At 34.0% G+C, this 19,240-nt stretch overlaps 1 protein-coding gene and 1 long non-coding RNA gene across 2 annotated transcripts; both read right to left on the bottom strand.

The window, feature by feature from the left end:
* Nucleotides 1-1,517: 1,517 nt before the first annotated feature.
* LOC128243416 (uncharacterized) lies at nt 1,518-11,481 on the bottom strand. Its single transcript, XM_052961194.1, has 4 exons — nt 11,342-11,481; nt 5,276-5,480; nt 4,445-4,564; nt 1,518-3,157 (listed from the first exon to the last, which is right to left on the bottom strand). Exons 1-4 carry the CDS (start codon nt 11,381-11,383, stop codon nt 2,940-2,942), a joined length of 585 nt encoding a protein of 194 aa, XP_052817154.1. The 5' UTR covers nt 11,384-11,481; the 3' UTR covers nt 1,518-2,939.
* A 2,065-nt stretch (nt 11,482-13,546) lies between these two features.
* LOC128243419 (uncharacterized) lies at nt 13,547-15,971 on the bottom strand. Its single transcript, XR_008262831.1, has 3 exons — nt 15,888-15,971; nt 15,190-15,260; nt 13,547-14,533 (listed from the first exon to the last, which is right to left on the bottom strand). It is a non-coding gene; the product is annotated as an uncharacterized LOC128243419 (long non-coding RNA).
* Nucleotides 15,972-19,240: the final 3,269 nt, after the last annotated feature.

The following is a 19,240-nucleotide window of genomic DNA, read 5'->3' as shown; positions in this document are numbered from 1 at the left end:
GAAACCTTGTTTTCAGGGGCTATGCCTGCATATACCTGGCATATATGTAGGATGTTCCAGTCAATGGTTTTGTGATTCTCCAAGCAACTTTTATCAGTTATCTGCTAATAGCTTACTCATCGAAATTTAATGGCCATTACGCCCAGCATGAATTGCATGGGAGCAATGACTGTGGTCAGTTTTTGGAATAGTGCATCATTCTAAGGTTTTACGCCTCATGCCCTTCCGAAGGTTTTACGTAATAAAATACAATCCATAATTTTTCATATTTAAAGGAGCTGTCTCACGTATGATAAAGTAGCGAAATTGTTTTTCGAAAACTGACATAAACTTGGCATCGATGTGTTCAATGCATTGAAACTTACTAACTGAAGTACCACATAGTTTACAATTTACCGTATTTAAGTTTAGCAGTTATTTCGTATTTTTCCATTAAAAAAAGATTACTGGGTATGTCTACCAGGTAGAATTCATATAAGCCTTTGTAGCTCAGTGAGTAAGACACTGGACTTCAATTTTTAGCGACGCGGGTTCGAACCCGCTCTTTTTTTTACATTTTGGTGTTGTTTTTTTACAATTATGATATCAAAGCGTAACACATTCTATTAGATAATTGTCCTGAGATTCGTTACAGAAAAAATCTTTTTTTGGTGCCAATCTGTGACACAGTCCCTTTAAACGCTGGAAACGGTTTCAAATGTCACAAGTCTACTGTTGGCAGACAAAAAAGGTAAAACAAGATATAATTAGTAGTTTGGAGTAAAAGGACTAAAAACCTATATAAAGATGGAAAGTAACCAATGGTCTGAGATCGTGTAACCATGCTTCTATTCATTCTCATGGGTTAATAAAAAGAAAACAAGGCATGTGGCACTAAAAAGTCACTTCCGGATTGGTATAATTTGCCCTTATAATAACATCATAATTATCCTATTATATACGCGCTTAAATTTCTTTAGTTCCCAATAAGTGGGAAAACCGGAATGCCCGGCTTGGCTTGGCACGAATCACGAACATCTTTTATTGATGCATATTTTGTGATTTAACGATATTGAATACACATGGCAAGGTGTCATAACCAGAGTTGTCACTGCAAGGCATGGGGCCATCATCAATTTCAGTTAATTGCCATTATCAGCAAATGCATAACTTTGGCCAAACACTAACACCTAGTTATGTACATTTAGCTTTCCCCAGCAATGGTGTGAAAACATTCGGTGCACATACTCCATTTAGAGTAATTAAATTGTATTGGCAATCGGCACAATTGTAAGACATGTATAAATTATGTAGGTACAGAAATTAAGAGGTTGACTACCCATGAATTGGATTATAACCCCAGTGAGCGCCTGTTTTGCTTACAGTTTCCATGCACTTCACCACTACAGTTGTTGGTAAATATAGTTTGATGCATTTGTCCGTCAGGTCAAAGCTCAGCTTAAATAGGTAAGACTATTTGTCAAACTGGGGAGGTTTATGAAGTCTGAGAGCTTAGAAAACAAATCAATAACAAATGCAATGCTTAATTATTTATTCATGTATAAGATTATCTGACTAATTTGACAACTAATAAACAACTTAGGCTAATTGACATTTTAACCGACAAAACTATCATCAAAATCTCTGCTTTTAACATGGGTTTATAGCGTAAAAAAAATAAAACTGTGTATAACCACATTTATAGTTATATCATATCAAAATTATTTGGCATAAACTTTCATTCAAATATGTCAATGACAGAAGTATATAAGCTTAATTTTTTTTATTGCTAACAATTAAAGCCCTGAGGTTCAACAAATACCTTAACAAGAGCTGTCACAGTAAGTGACGGATGCCTCCAAAGTGCCATGCAGTTCAATGGATTATGCAATTACAGTACCGGTAGTCTAAATTCAGAAAGAGCTGTCAAAACCTATACGCATATGAAGGCTTCCACGATGGTTGACCTCAAGTGTGGAGGATTGATGCGATGACTAAAGATTCCACAACCAACAGAGGTGATGACGATATGATGACAACAGAGGTGATGATGATATGATGACAACAGAGGTGATGATGATATGATGACAACAGCCTTTCAACCTCAATAACAAAATCACACAAGCTAATAAAGGAAGCAAAAGGAAATTTAATTTATATCTAAATAATACCCAAAATTATGACATAATAATTAAAGAGATCTTGAGCAACAGTAGTTACCTAGCACCATCTTTCGACAAATGAGTGTGTATATGTATGGTTATATATGTTCTGACAAAAATGTCATTTTAATAAATGCCAACTTTAGATAAATCTTAAAACAATGTAAACAAACTTATAAAAATACCTTATTTTAACACATTTAGTGAATATGTAAAGTAAAAGTGAGAAAAAACTAAAATTTAATTAGATAATACACTTCTGAGTTCAGAATTACCTTTGATTTTAAGTACAGCTCTTTATCAATTGTAATATAAAAACAAATCATAAAAAAAATCAACAGCAATTTTCCAACACAATTCAATGGTTCAAATGCAAACATAGCAATAATTACCAGTAAACCATTATTACATGTAAGCAATTAATTTGTCTTACTAAACCCCAATTGTACTTTAACAATTCACAATGATTCTTTCTTCAATGAAAGGCACACAATTTTGCATATGACTTAAGTTTTCACAACACCATAAATCCCAAATGGTAGAAATGCACATTTGAGGCAAGTGTTGGGACACTTTACATAGAAAATATCACAATATCTTTTTTTGTATACTTTTTACAAATGGTGAAAATAATTCATAAGTAAATAGATAATAAACAATCCACTACACCAAAGAAAAAAGAAAAAAGTATTTAGTTTGAACAAAAGATAAACAAAAATTGTCAAGAATCAAATATACATGATGACTTGTAGGTAATTTATAAAATAACACCCAGGTTTAGTACCCCTTACAAGTAATCTACTCAAGGGCCATATCGTAAGCATCCTTAGTAAGCACCCCGCTGTCCTGAATCACAACATCGACAGTGGGTTTGTCCAAGACTGTATGATCCACTTTCTCAATTTTGTGTACAACATCCATCCCGCTGATTACCTTCCCGAACACAACATGATGCCCGTCCAACCATGGCGTCGGTACTGTGGTGATGAAAAATTGGGAACCATTGGTGTCTGGACCTGTGGTCAAGAAAAAAACAACAGAAATGTTCAACAATATGAACTCAATAAGTAAATCGAGATAACATGAGGTTTTTCTAGCTGGGTGTCCTATGGCCTTCATAGATGATAAATTGGGGATCTCTGGTTATCAATATAATGGACTCTGGGGTCCCAATATTATGGTTTACACTCAAAGAATATTATTTTGGGGGACCCAGAAATGCAGAGTAATATTTGAACGGGAGTCCCTAGATCGGAATTGCATGAAGTTTTCTGCATCAGTGAAATCCCTGATAACTAGCACATTAATGCCATGTTAGCTTTTGTGAAAAACTAAAGTACTCCTTCCTTAATAGCATTGTAGGAAAGATTGTTGCAAGCTATTTATTAAGAATGTGAATGATTTTTTTGTTGCAAGCTATTTATTAAGAATGTGAATGATTTTAAACTTGACTTAGGCAAAAAAAAACTAGGCGGTTGTTTTTGTAATCAATTATGTGATGTCTCCCTTACGCACATCGTGCAATATGTTAAATATAGTCATCCCAGCTAGCAATCGCATATCAGATAGATATCGAACTGTCATATTTCATATATGAGATAGATATCGTAAACGATCAATCAGATATGGCTTTACCCATCGGATACAATTCGGACAGATATCTTGTCTGCAACCTGAGGCCGATATCAGCCCTGAATATCTTTTGTCATTTGTCCGTCATTGGTCCACAATCGGTTCCCCATTCTTTCAGATATCAGGTGGCTTCACAAATTTTTTATATTACAATCTCCTTTTTTACTATTTAGCAACATAAACATTCACACAATTCTATTCACTGTTTTCACAGTGAACATGACGCACTATGCCATTTATACAGATGAAGGCATGAAGCTGAAACATAGATAGATTACTTTACGAACTAAGAAAAGTACCGGTACATATCGTCCTATATAGTTTTCGTTATCTATGCAATATTTTCAAATATATTGGTCCAAGCCATATGGAGTGGACATGAAATGAAGTCTTATTACCTTTGACCTGTAAGTGTGACCTTGACCTTTAACCAAGCTGGTTGTTACATCATCTCAATATTATGAACATTTGTTGGTAGTTATGTTAAAATCCTTTAAGCTGTTCAAGAGATATACACAAAATGCATGTATATATTTATTAATCAGTAATTGGCTATCTAAGGACAAAAATGAAATAAAACAACAAATTAAATATAATACACTCCAGGGTTTCCTCGGCATTTTTAAAAAAAATGTGCCCGAGAATCTACAGAGATATTGCTTTGGACTTACCTGCATTAGCCATGCTGAGAATTCCAGCACCATCATGTTTCAGCTTAAAGGTTTCATCAGCAAATTTTTCACCATAGATGCTCTTACCACCAGTGCCATCTCGATTGGTAAAATCTCCACCTGAAAAGCACAAAACCATACTATTGATTTAATTATAAAATACATTATTTTTTTCATAGCTTTTTAAAATATTTAGATTATGAACTTTATCAATTACATGTGAACACTCAAATTTGATGGTCTTTGCAATCGTAAACATTTCTATTTCATTATTACTCACTAAATGACAATTTTATTGAATCGTATTATGTGCACTAACAACTTCACTTCATGAACCTTGTTTACAATGTTGATAAGATATATTGTGACTTCACAAGATTTACTTATATTTTTATAAGTATAACTCAATAACCAAATACCCATAGTTGGTGTTATGGTCTAGTATATATATGATGTACATGTATACTGTTAACATTACAAGATTACGTAATTGTTAAAGATTGTCAGAAAGTACTTACAAAAAAATAAATATTTTATGTACCCAGTCACTTAACCATTTATTTTGTGTGGGTACATACTAACAATCTTCTTTTTAGTGGTCTACATTATATTGTGTAAACTACCTGCTAAATGGGCCAGCCACTGTTTATATCTACTGCTTAACCTTATTTAAATCAAGACTGGTCACCTTCTGATTTACTGAAAAATGTGCATTGGAAAACTTGAGAAATTCTGCCTACTAGTTGGACAAAATATAATGTTGACCACTAATTAAGGCTACCATAATAGTATTGAGACAAATACTCAATTGACATATCTGACAGTGTTGACCTTGAATCATGAAATCTGGAATGACTCTGTGAAAAATGCTGCCTTTGTATCCAAATCCAAGCTCATGTGTGGCCAGTTGCTTGAAGTTGGCCACTGTCAATGGAGCAACATCTCCAAATAGACCAATTTCTATTCTGCCAAGGTCTTTGCTGCCATGTTTTACATCGAAGTAGACAAACTCTGTAACTTTAACGCTTTCAACTGCCTGAAAATAGAAAACCACTCTCCATAATTTGTTATGTCACAAATTGAATTTGTTCATTTCAATATTGAAAAGCTACAGAGGTGAGTTATTGAACTAGTTCCATGTATCAAAGATCTTCCCTACAATGAAAGATTGGCTGAACTGAAATTACCTTCCATTAGTTACAGAAGACTAAGAGCAGAAGCCATACAAACATTAAAAACACTTTGAAAATTTAACAAGTCCAGTCATGATTCTCATGAACATTTGTCAGAGTCTTCAACTCAAGGTAAATCCTTCAATCTTTCAAACTTGAGAAGCCACGGTGTAGAACCACATTCACCATACAACAGTTTTCTTCCAGTGTTGTTACTTCCTGTATGTGGAATCAAATGTCACAGGATGTTTGTCCGGTCTTATATGTATAACCAGAGCTGTCACAGAGACAGCGCGCTAGACTATTCCGCTGCTTTTCAGTGCAAGGATTGAAAAGTTTTGGCAAAACATGGATCACTGTAAACTTAGATTAGATTTCAATGCAATACATGATGTATTTGCTGAGATATTAACCTATGTGTGCTTACATGCAAAACCTTAACCAGAATTTCTAAGTCAAATAATAAAGGCCCATAATTTGCATTATATTCCAATCAGTGTGATCTTACTTCATTAAATTAGTAGGTTAGATAGTTCGAAATACATTTCTAAAGTTTCAATGAAATACATGATGTATTGCTGAGATATTGACTTAAATGTGGTTCCATGCAAAACCTTAACAAGAATTTTTAAGTCGAATAATAAAGGGCAATTATTTGCATTAAATGCAAACTATTATGTTATCTAACTTGGTTAATTAAGTAGGTTGGATGGTTGAGTACCATTGTCTAAAGTCTTAATGCAATAGATCAAGTAGTTGCTGAGAAATTAACCTATGTGTGCTTACATGCAAAACCTTAACCGGAATTTTTAAGTCAAATAATAAAGGCCCATTATTTGCATTAAATGCAAATGAGAGTTATCTAACTTGGTTAATTAAGTAGGTTGGATGGTTGAGTACCATTGTATAAAGTCTTAATGCAATAGATCAAGTAGTTGCTGAGAAATTAACCTATGTGTGCGTACATGCAAAACCTTAACCAGAATTTCTAAGTCAAATAATTAAGGCCCATTATTTGCATTAAATGCAAACTAGAGTTATCTAACTTCATTAATTTAGTAGGTTAGATAGTTGGGAATACATATCTAAACTTTCAATGCAATACATGATGTATTTGCTTAGATAATTATTTAAAGTTGCTTACATGCAAAACCTTAACCAAGGTGTGACGCTGACGCCGACGATGACGCTTGGGTGAGTAGTATAGCTCTCCATATTCTTCGAATAGTCGAGCTAAAAAACTAAGACTGTTGGGTCAGCATTCACAGAAAAAAAACAATGTGATTTATAATATTATGTGCTTTTCAGAGACAGGTCTACATGACCAAACAATACTTATCACTTTGCTTCTGAAACAGAGGACCACCATACATGTGATCTTCTGGCTGTGCCAATGAGGTAGATTTTGGTCCAGTAAGATAGATTTTGGTCCAGAGAAGTAGATTTATTTCTCAAAAAGGGTGGATTTGTTTTCTCCAGAGAAGTAATTTGTTTCTCCAGAGGGGTAGAATTTGGTCCAGAGAGATAGATTTTGGTCCAGAGAGGAAGATTTGTTTCTCCAGATGTAGATTTTGGGTCCAGAGGTAGATTTGTTTCTTGAGAGAGGTAGATTTGTGTCCAGAGAGGTAGATATGGGCCCAGAGAGGAAGATTTCTTTTTCTAGAGAGGTAGATTTGTTTCTCTGGAGAGGTAGATTTGTTTCTCTAGAGAGGTAGATTTGTTTCTCAAGAGAGGTAGATTTGTTTCTCTAGAGAGGTAGATTTGTTTCTCTAGAGAGGTAGATTTGTTTCTCAAGAGAGGTAGATTTGGGTCCAGAGAGACAGATTTGGGTCCAGAGAGACAGAAGTGTTTCCCCAGAGAGGGTACCTAATACACAAAAACTAACGATTTCTAACTAAATCATGTTTTTTGTTGAAAACTGTTGAACTATAGATAATCAGTTACTTTAGTGGAACCAATTATCGATAGTCAAACTGGAACCGATTCCCAACACTAATAAGCATAATTTAGATAAAATATTTTGATACTTTGTATTTTCTACAATACTGAGATATGAGGATTGTTTGAAACCGGTCTTAAAACACCAAACTCTCCATACAAAGCCGAAGAATTAGTAGACTGCTTCACATTCAACACCCATTTACAGAACTTTTTGTGGACTCTTTCTATAACGTTCGAATTCATATATACCCCAGACTTCAGAACCATAGTTAAGAACTGATTAGATGTATGCGTCAAAAAAGAATATACATTATATCTATTGGAACTTTGATATTACAAACTAGTGCTATCAAAGGGTGAAGAGATCTCAACCCTTTTCCAGCTAAAGTTTTTGTAGCTTGCATAAATGAACCACCACTAGTAAATACAATTCCTAGATCTAATTGAAAAAACTAACAATTTCCACTTCCTTGTTATTATAAAACCATTTATCATTAATCTAAATCTTCCATCCTTCCTGAAAACCATAACCTTAGTTTTATCTTTTCTAACAGTAAGATTCCATTTGCGACAATAGGTATGTAAACTATTTAGAGAACTCTGCAATCCTGCCTTAGTCTCTGATACAATTACCACATCGTCTGCAAAAAGCAGAAAATACATTGAGACATGGTCAATGTAAATACCAACGTCCATGTTTTTCTTGTAAATGCACTTCAAAAATATAAAGAAAAAGAGAAAAAAATATCCGAAAGGCCAATGTTACTCTTAAATATATCTGACACTGTCCTCAAGTGTTTATAACAAAGTTTCACCTCATTAAACATAGATCTTACTAGGGAAAAACCTTTACCATCAATTCCCAACTTTGAAAAAACATATGGTGTCAAAATATACGGTTTTGGTAACAATGATATATTGGAAAGGGTTGAACTTAAATATCTAAAATATATACAGTCAAACCTGGTTGAAGGGCCACCTGTATTAAAAGGCCAGTTGTGACCCCATGAAGCCATATAAACCCTTATTAGCGGCCACTTATCCCAAGTCACTGACACTTCTGCTAATAAATTTTCCAATACACGGCTTTATTTACATACTGAAGTATGTAAAAATACAACAGTCTCGAAAATTTCCCGTCATCCGATCAAAATCCATATTTTATATCACATAATTGCACAAGGTGTTTACTCACTTAATGTTTATAACATGTTGGTGAATGTTTAAACACAATTAATGATTGATAATTGAATTATTTTGGTAACAATTGACTGGTGCATTATGACAGTCAAACTATATTGCAATTTAAAATGCGACATCAGGGCCATTTTTAAAAAAAGAAGAAGTTAAGTTCCCGGTCTTACACATCTTTATTTACCAAGATAATAGAATTAAAATATTTATTTTTTTGTAAGTTATCATAAGAAACAGTTCCCCCATCATTACGCCAGGGATTTAATCAAAGCGCTTAAAGCGTTGAATGGCTTTCGGCCTGCAACGCTTTGTGAGTATAGTCATGTAATTGTAAAACATAATTCTCAATATCATATTAAACCCTTAATGAACAATGCACTGCCACGGATAAGGCATTAAGGAAATTTTAGTAGAATCTACTCTACACTTGAAACTTGACTTGGGCATATTTAATTTACTACCAGGGTATGCCAGCTAAACCAAATGCATCACAACAAAATGCATTGGACATATTAATTAGTTTAATGTTTAAGCCTTCTTTCTACAACGCCAAATACCTCTGGCTCGAATCACACACATACTATTTATTTCGTGTATATACATGTATCTTAATTATGCCATCAACGTATATCACTCGTGGACAAAATGAACAGATTTACATGAACAGATTATATCAGTTTAAAAAAAAAATATATATGCATATGCATCATGCTACATGCTCAAAATATTGGACTGAAATTACTGAGACAAACTGAGAAATATTCACATACTTTCCGTTCGGCATTACATGGCTATGACACAAATTGTAGCAGGTCGATAGCCGGTCAACGTTTTACGCCATTTAATTTGAGTGGTAAAAGTGTATAATATTCATTTATTAATAGTTAAAAGGTTGTTAGTATGTACTTACACAAGAGAATGGTTTTATACGACATACATTTTACAAACACAAGTATAAACTAACAATCTCAATAAAAAATGTCAAGAAATTTAAAACATAGAAAATATACTCATGGAATAACTAAATCCCCCCAATAAAATGATTGTATGGTAAAATGAAACATTCATTTAAAACATTATGAATGTATTAAACGCTTAATAAGTATTTAATTGCATCATAATATGATCCATATTTTTCCTGGTTTTGACGTCTTCGCAGAGTTTATTTCCGGGGAGTACACCTGTCCGAATACGATGACCTACATTCTATTCTAAACTACAATGTACATGTAGATATTATCGGTCTGCGGCCGAAGCAAAATCGAAACACTGGTATATAGGATTCTGCTTTTTATATTGCGTTCTGTAACTCGCCGATATTAAAATAATTGCTTATTGTACAATTAAATTGCGTTATATTACGCAAAATGCAGCTTATTCGAACTATATTAACCGCATAACATAGATTGAGAACTCATTACAGCGTTATTTATAGCAAGCTAATTAATATGCAGAACGCAGTCCATAGCTATTGCCTACGAGGTATGTTCAATGTGAATGTAAATGTGAATTAGGTCGGTGACCACGGCAGTTATAACCGCGCTGGGATTGATACTAGTCTAAAATAATAGACATGTCATACGGGATTCTTCCAATCCCTAACGTCTAAACGGGAATGTGCCAAAAACGGGGGTGTTTTAAAAATATTGAAATTGTTTTAAGTGAAGAATTTCATGGTTGAAATTGATCATAAAGAGTTAAATTCATATTTTGCCATGTAAGTGAAATGTTATTTTGCATTAAACAAGCATTTAATGCATTAAAACAAGTTGTTTACCTTTCCAATAAAATGAAAGTTGACTGACACAGATAACAATTATGCGAAGGGGAACAACTCGATACAATCGTAATAACTCGGCCTCCTACGACAAAACTTCGAGATAGACCTCGTTATACAAGCGAAACAACTCGGCCATGGCCGAAATGTTCCGAGCGCTTTAAAACTGTGCCCTGAAGCCTTGCAGGTGCCCTTCATGTATATATTGTTATGTTTTGACAGAATGAAATGAAGAAAAGCCGTCAAACTCATAATTACAAGTTGGATATACACTCAGTCGAGAAACCACTAAAGAAGACATTTACCAGAGGGGCCACGATAGCGAAAGCTAAATTTACGGCCTGAAGATTACAGGTATTACAGGTATTATATTTTTTTGTGTGCGTACGGAACTAATATAAAATAACATTATCTGGTAATATTTCTTGTTATTATGATATTTTATAGACGCTATATGCTTTAACCCGGAATCCTGATCGGAACAACTACCCACTTTTGATACTAAACAATTTGTACGTGAAGGATTTGCCATATCAAAAATCTAAAAAAATCCGTCAACGTACAATTATTTGGACTAGGGTTGATACGCCCGTGCGCGCATTAATTCGCCAATAGTGAAAAATGTTGTGTCGATCTGCCGATGCGATTTCCGAGATACGGTTATAATAGTCTGCAGGCTAAATATAAATAAATATTTAGTTGTATGTAACCTTCGGCTTAAGCGGTTTCTTGAAAAGTTGAATGCATTGGGGTGAATGCATTGCAACTATTTGTTTTTAAATTAACACAAATCTACTCTTTTACATTTCTTACCTGAAAGAAAACTAAAACTGCAATGACCAATGGCGAAAACATTTTCTTATACGTTGATATATCTTCCACGTAGATGCGGAATTCGTCTTAGGAAAGTTAGGTTGCACCCAACACTTTCTAAAATTGAGTTTATATTACGGATATTTCAATACTGTTGCGGTAACTTTTCGCTTTCATAGCTAGGACTATTGAATCAGTCTGTTCATCGCAATGTGCGGTCTTAAATCAAATATAAAACGTTGTTTAGTATTAATATATTCATTTAGATTAATCTACAATTGTTATGCATATGCGAAATGCCATTGTTACAGCATCAATGTAGAAACTTCAGGCAGTCCGGTGTTTCCGGGTTTCAAACATGGAAACGGGGATACTATTTCCCAATCGTAACAACTCGGCCATCTCCGGCAAGCTTCGAGATAGACCTCGTAAATAGTAGTAAGGATATACGAAAGTGCGATGCGGCTGCCGGCGATTAACACCGTTTTCAATCCGCGTAAAGAAGGCCCATTGTAACAACAAGGAAATGGATTGTGTTAAATTAAATGTGCTTATTTAAGAGAAAATATTTATTGTAACCTCAAAAAATGTTCGTTTTATGAATATTTAGATGTTTCCTTATAGTTCAAGCACTCTATTTCCTCTAGAAAAATCGTGAGCACTCAGAAAATTTACTTGACAGTCATTGAAATGATCATACGGTTCATGGCATGCATGAATCATTACATCGGATTAAATGCATGCATGGACTAAATGTCAACATTTTCTCAACAGTTATAGGAATACCCTATGAAATGTAAGTTTTAAGTCATACTTTGCCGTGTTATTTTTCACACCATGCCTTGCCATTAAAACAACATTACTATTCTGTAAAATCATTGATTGCCTTGTGCAGAGTTTTGTGGGTTGTGGTAGGATGGGTGTGAGCTGGTCACCCAGTCAGCTTTACCAGCTGAAATCTATGCATGCCTTTACTTCAGCATTATTGGGTTTGGGCTGCAGATTTTTTTTGTGTCAACAGTTCTGTGGGGTTGAGGTGGGGCGGTGACTATCCAGGCAGTATGCTCAATTGTTAGAGTACCAATACAACGTTCATGTGGAAATGCATCAGACAATTGTAACCACAGCCTCCCCAGGTCTGGGGAATAGTGGGGACTTTGACTTTCAGTACAGCCCACACCCTGCGCGGACGATCCAATGGCAAAATCCCTGCCAACGCCCCCACACCCCAGGGACTCTAGGTAAGGTCCATTCCACTCTATATTTTAAGCGAAGATAAAACCACCGCATTCAACCAGCACTGCAGGGCCACCTGATAGGTAAAAACACAGCCCATTTCCGCTGGTTAACCCCAGTATTCCCCCGGACCTGAGGGGGGGGGGGGGGTTACAATTGACTGGTGCACTGAGTTGACAGATCTTGTCTTAAAATTGTATTTGTTCAAGGCAGATCATGCTTCACTTTACCTCCTAGGCTGTGGATAAAACCCACTCATTAGAAGTTTCCTTACACATTATACTTGTCTTAATCTATAATTATTAGTCTCAATATCTTTGAGTAAATTGTCATTTTTTATTAAAAACAACCAAAAGAGTAACTGATAAGATACTCAACTGATTTATTTTTTTGTAAATAAAAGCCTTAAACAAATATTTAGCCAGGTTACTAAGCTTTTCATCAATGTATACCAGACTTTTTTCAATAATACTTAATCTTTTTTGAATAATTAGCCTTTAGATCACTCTTCACCAAATGACTCTTTATGTCCAACTCCATAAAATGCAAACAAGAATAATTACAGTTTGGATCAACATGTCTCTTAATTTTATTTTTGATATTAGTCAAGTAATAACAGAGCCATGTGTATGCAATCCAATGTAAAACTAATGATAAATTAGGTTTTGCTCCCATTTTTACTTTCATTTCTGTGCCAAGCCCTTTTAAGTGCATTGAGTCTTTTGGGAGACTTCACAATATTTCTGGCGCTTAATCCCCATATATGGCTTTAAGTTGCCATACAAATTTAAGTCTTCATTACAAAATATACTGTATGTCTCCACTTTAACCATAAACACACAATGAGAGGACTATTTAAAGCATTACCATGTGTCAGAATTATAGATCTTTCTTTACATTTTATTTTTCTGATTGTATTACCGGTCTCTTTAGCAATACCCTTGTGCCTCTTTGAGTACTTGGCTTGACAGTTTGGTTTTTAATACATTGTTTTGAATGTTTTATTTGTACACAACAATGATGATGATGATGATGACACTATGCTATGCCAAAACCTCAACACATTTTCTTCAAACAAAAAAGGACAGTCATTCAGAATAACTTTTATTACATCAGTTGAGAAAATAAACTCATACAATCAACGAAATAAACATGCATCTGTAAAATCAAAGGTCATGTTATGTGTTCGTTAAATTCAACTTAATAAAGAAAATAAATATTGGTTGCAGTAAGCAATGCGCATCACTTCTAATAAACATTCAAACAGACTGAAAAATAAATCAACACAAATGGAAAAACTGTTTGCAAGTCAGCTAGTATCTTATTTTATGCCTTATCAGATTGCTATGCAAGCTGGAAGCTTACAAAATCACTCTTAAGTCTGTTGCCTAAGAAGAAACAAGTATGGACATCCTTTTCCTGAGGTCAAGAGAAAGTATCTTGGAGGTCTTGAACTCACAACCTTGAATTTGGGGCTTATCCTCTAGACCACTTTCACCTTTTCACATTTTAAAGAGCCCCGTTTACAATATGGCACTTGCAAAGATGTGCCCTATTAACAGATTTTCTGAAGTCTTAAAAATTGAATTGAACAAAATAGTTCTCCTTTATTTGGTCTGCCGATGCCATCTGTTTCTGTTTTTGTAGTTATCTTCCCTCCATAATATAGGAAAACCACTTAAAGTGTATATAAATCCTTTACCATTTTACCCTTTTAAAATATATGTTCGGATTTATTTAATTATCACGGACCAACAGATGACTTTTATCTTCAACTTCACATCAGTATGTAAGTCATCAAATATTTGAGATGACAAGATGTTCCACTGAATGCTTTGTTTCCATCTTGCACTCATTTTTCCAAGGAAGGCGTTGCAGTTGTGTTAAGATGATTGCCATGCATTGCAGGTCAATCCTCATACAATGGCATTTTTGATTACATTCGGATTCCAGTGCCTGAAATAGAAAACAGAAAATACAACAATAATAGGAATTATATTTTCAGATCAATTATTTTAAAAGCCTGTACAACAACAGAAAAGTATTCACAAAACATTAAGTGCAACACCAATTTAAAGCTGCATCCTCACAGTTTTACTGTTCTGACACCTTTTTTATTTTTGTCTTTAAACGAGCCAATTGGCAATTATTGTGCAAATGTAGTGATATTAGACTGCTGACATAATATCAGATCACAATCTTTCATATACAAGTTTGAAAATTTGGTAAAAATTCCTCCAACTAGTCATATAAGGTCACACATAATAGAACAGATTTCAATTGTTTGGAAAATATTTTTTTGCTATTGCTTTAAGCCATTTAATTAATTATATGTGTAAATTTAATTTAATTACTCCTTTGGGCTTTTGAAGAATGACCAAGAAGAACTGTCAATCTGTGAGAGAGCAGCTTTTAGCTCTGGACTACTGGTTAATTAAAAAATATGAAATGAAATTGTTATCATGTTTAAATTCATCTACAATGTTGATATTTTAATACTGTCAATCCTTGTTGGTTAATTGTACAAACATGCAGGTACTTTTGGGCTTAAACCAATAGGATACTTGACTGTTAAATTATTGTCCGAATTTCGAAAATAGCACAACCATTACCTCATCTGCCTTTTTTCAATAGAACAAGCCGAGAATCAGAGTCAGCTGCACCCCTGGTACCATACTCTTCTCTGAAAATGACAATAAGATTAAAATTTAAATGTCTGCATTTCATTGGCACAGTAAAAATGTCAGCATTTTTCAATGTTTCTGCATCACCACCACTGGTGGATATCAAAGAATTTAGTCTTGAAAGAAATGTGTGCTGGTTTATGCGTTCAAACTCATTTTGTTAAACCAATAGAATGAAGATCTAATTTATTTAGAGAACTATATTAGTGAACAGGGCCGAGGTATTCAATTGTGCCATTACATTAAGTTGTTCGCTACCAACACTCACGGACATATAAACCATACATCCTTGGTTAAAAGAATGTAAATATTAATTATAAAAAATTAAAGTTAATGATATGAAATGTATGAGATAAATCTAACCTATTATCGATCTAAGTAAAGTTAGATTCAGACTTATTTGTTATTAAAAAAATTAATAATAGAGTATTTGTTTTCTTAATTTTTGCCACTGATCACTGGAGCTTCAAAATTGTTATTTACTAAATTAGAATCTGTCAAATGAAAGAAGACTTTACCCCACCCACTAAGAATTAATGACATTTCCAATTAGTTTCTCATTAGGGCTCTTTTAAAACTATTTTTATATTTTATTAAAATACAATAAGTATAAAAATAACACTTACACACAAATAAGTGGTAAAAGTTCGCTCCTCATTCTGTTTTTGGACTAACATATCTCTTGGTTGTTTGAACATCTTCTTGGTCGGCCATGATGGACTATTTTCTTACGACCCGTATTATATTGATACTAGCCGAGGAGTTCCGATTGTACTGAACTCCTATTATCCACCGGTAGAGACCGGATGAGACCGGGAAATAGTATCGGGGTGGTGATAAAAGCCGGTACCCGGTATCCGGTATGGCCCGGTACCCGGTACCACTTGTTGATACCGGAATAAGTGCTACCGGAATATTATCAGATGACAAATCTCATTATGACATGACCCGCTTTTTTTATTGCCTTTTGAAAGTATCATTATCGGATAAAGATCTTTGATGTTGGCGGTATAAATTATTGTTCTATATCTTTTACCTGGTTTGTATAATAGTTTGAGTTATAAAGCAATAACTGTACCAAAACACAATTAGATTTGTATAAAATATACATCTTTGAATTCAAAGACAGCAATAACAAAAACTAACGCATGTCTATATATATCAATGTGTGCAAAATGCATTTTCATTGAATGTTGTAATGTAACATCCAAGTAAAAAGTAATTCAAACAACCATATTTTTTTTCTATCTTATACTTTTGAATTACAATATCGGCAAACTAGCGAAAATAACAAATAATAACGAACATCTCACATTGAATACCGGGCCTATCGATACCGGGATTTCTGAAGAGAGTAAGATAAGATAAGATAAATAGCGGGATTTCTGAAGAGAGTATTATATACCCGGTACCGACTGTGACGTAAAACCCGGTATCAACATAATCCGGTACCATTAACTATGATACTGGCTCTTCCCAATGTCGATACCGGGTAACATAAAGAATTTATTTTGGCATACATTTACTATAATAGAAGTTATTGAGCCAAGTATGGAAATCTGATATATTCTCCTGATCCATTGTAAGCTGACGAAGATGATGATTTACTTTTTTTGATTTGTCATTTCTCAATGCGTGTAATAATGTCTGACGTTTGTGCAGTAAACTCGACTGCAATATCAGAAATACCTAAATTAAAGGTGTTATGAAGCCCCTTTATGACACGTGTCACACGTGTTGCCAATTAATGGAAGTGCAAGGGTCAGTGTCGGAATGTTCCCTTCATTCCATTCTTTAATTGCGTAAAACAGTACAATATTTATAGAAACATTTATTTTGCATATCAACAACTTTATAATAGAATGTTCTGATTTTTTTTAAATCTGAAGAAAAAATGTTAATAAAATATTATGCTACACCGAGTTGTGTTTAACAATATAGCAGTTAGCACTTAGCTAATATAATGAAGAATTTTATACGATTAAAGTGTTTTTATTAATTGGACATACTAAAAGAGAAAGATGTTCTGTTCCAAATATATATAATATTACATGATTTATACAATACTTCATTTCTTGATGTATTTATATATCTTCATGTTCAGGGAATGATTTGTGTATCGGCCAGAACAAGGCATGTTGTAAAGTAATTTTTCATAAACTGCATTTTTGAATGAGTCCACAGGTGCCATAGGGTTGAAGGCAATAATAAGATACATCAATAAACCCTTTGATTAGTTTATGTTTTATTACATGCTCTCTCATGGGTCAGTAGAATTGATTACTTTAAGGCCCGTAAACGTCTGATCATAATTCTGTATTTATTCAAACACTTATTTGTTAATAGCTCATATTGATTCATTCAGGTATGTATATTGTTTATACAAGAATTGGATATGTATTAGTCAGACAATGAGATTATCAACTCTGAAAGTGTTAACTTTAAATGGCACTGGACCAATAAACAGATACACAGTAAATTGACCCCATGCTGTGAGACAAGTGCAATAAACAAGGGGAAATATCTTGCCGCTCATGCCTGAAGTTAACATAGTATAAGAAATATATAATAATATATATCTTATAATGTTAACTTCAGACATGAGCAAAACATGTTTTAAATGCGTGACTTAGACAACAAAATTGGAATTTTCCTTTATACGATTTTGCATACATATAAGATCTATAATACTTTAACTTATCGAGAAAAACGAATAAGATCAACATACACTGGGTGTTAATTCAAATGAATTATTTCTTTTCAAAGCTTTTCCCAAATATCACATTAAAAACTAAAAGTCAATTATTATCAAATTATAATGGTCTGTATTCAAAATTTACAATTGGTTAAAATTGTGGAAATTAAGGGGACTGTCAACATATTAATACATGTTAATCATACTATTCTTCGTTCAATCAAACTCACTATTCTGTTGTATTTGTGTAACATAGTCAAAGATTCAAGATTCAAACATATTTATTAAGTAACGTAAACATAATGTTTCTTGTTACATGATAAGTTTAATTTAGATTATATATCATGTGACATAGTTATTTCTAATCAATTAATTGGATAATAAGCATATAAGTGAAAGAGAAAATTAATAAACATATGCATGCATAAACAACAATATCAAAAGCCATGGTTGATTGTTGGGGACATTGATACCGGGCCTATCAATTCTTAAGAGAATATTATAATACCCGGTACCGTTTGTGACGAAAAACCCGGTATCAACATAATCTGCAATCGGAACTCCTCGGCTAGTATCAAGATATATCTATCTCGAAGCTTGCCGGAGATGGCCGAGTTGTTACGATTGCATAATCTGGTGCCAGCCCTGACATGCCAAGACTATTTAGCGCCTGTCCGAGCAAATAAACGCAGAGTGAAAGACTTTTGAGAATTGTGCCACTGATAACATTATAACAAATCAGACAATAAATCATTCTATATGGTCACGGACCTATAAACCATGGATTGGCAACTGCCCCATATCAGTGAAACGATAAGAAATAATAATTTACCCATAATCCTTAGCGCGCGCTCGGAAAATATCGGAAAATTCCGCCGAATCTCCAATTGGTGATTAACGGCGATCTTCGGTTATTTCCGCCAACTCTGCTAATAATGCCTTGTTCGTTATAGATTTAGTCATAATTAATAACTGTGATTTTAATCAGATTTATCAACTCAAATGAAAGTACCGCGCATTTGAGTCAATTTTAATTAATGTTTTCCTACATGTATATATTCGGCCGATGTCGGACGTCTCGAAAATGACCACACGGTAAGATCTCGGAATGAAATCCCGCTGCACGCGTGAGTTTGAGATTATCGCATTAACATAGATGAAAGTTGCCAATCCATGGTTTATAGGTCCATGATATGGTTTAAAACTGTGCAGTGTAAAATTCTAAGTTAAGTTATAAGCCATCATTTTTCCCACGAACAATAGTGTTGCGCAAGCAAAGACAGT

The sequence above is a fragment of the Mya arenaria genome, chromosome 8 (genome assembly GCF_026914265.1).
Source record: "Mya arenaria isolate MELC-2E11 chromosome 8, ASM2691426v1".
NCBI lineage: Eukaryota > Metazoa > Mollusca > Bivalvia > Myida > Myidae > Mya > Mya arenaria.
The sequence above is the reverse complement of the archived record's forward strand: the minus strand, read 5'-3'. Positions and strand labels throughout refer to the sequence as shown.

What these genes read in the sequence shown, in the direction of transcription:
- LOC128243416 (XM_052961194.1), bottom strand. Translation starts at nt 11,383, where the DNA reads ATGTTTTCGCCATTGGTCATTGCAGTTTTAGTTTTCTTTCAG. An exon ending in TCCAGATTTCATGATTCAAG is followed by an intron (nt 4,565 to 5,275) that starts GTCAACACTGTC and finishes TGTGCTTTTCAG; the next exon opens with GTGGAGATTTTACCAATCGA. An exon ending in TCTCAGCATGGCTAATGCAG is followed by an intron (nt 3,158 to 4,444) that starts GTAAGTCCAAAG and finishes TCTTGACCACAG; the next exon opens with GTCCAGACACCAATGGTTCC.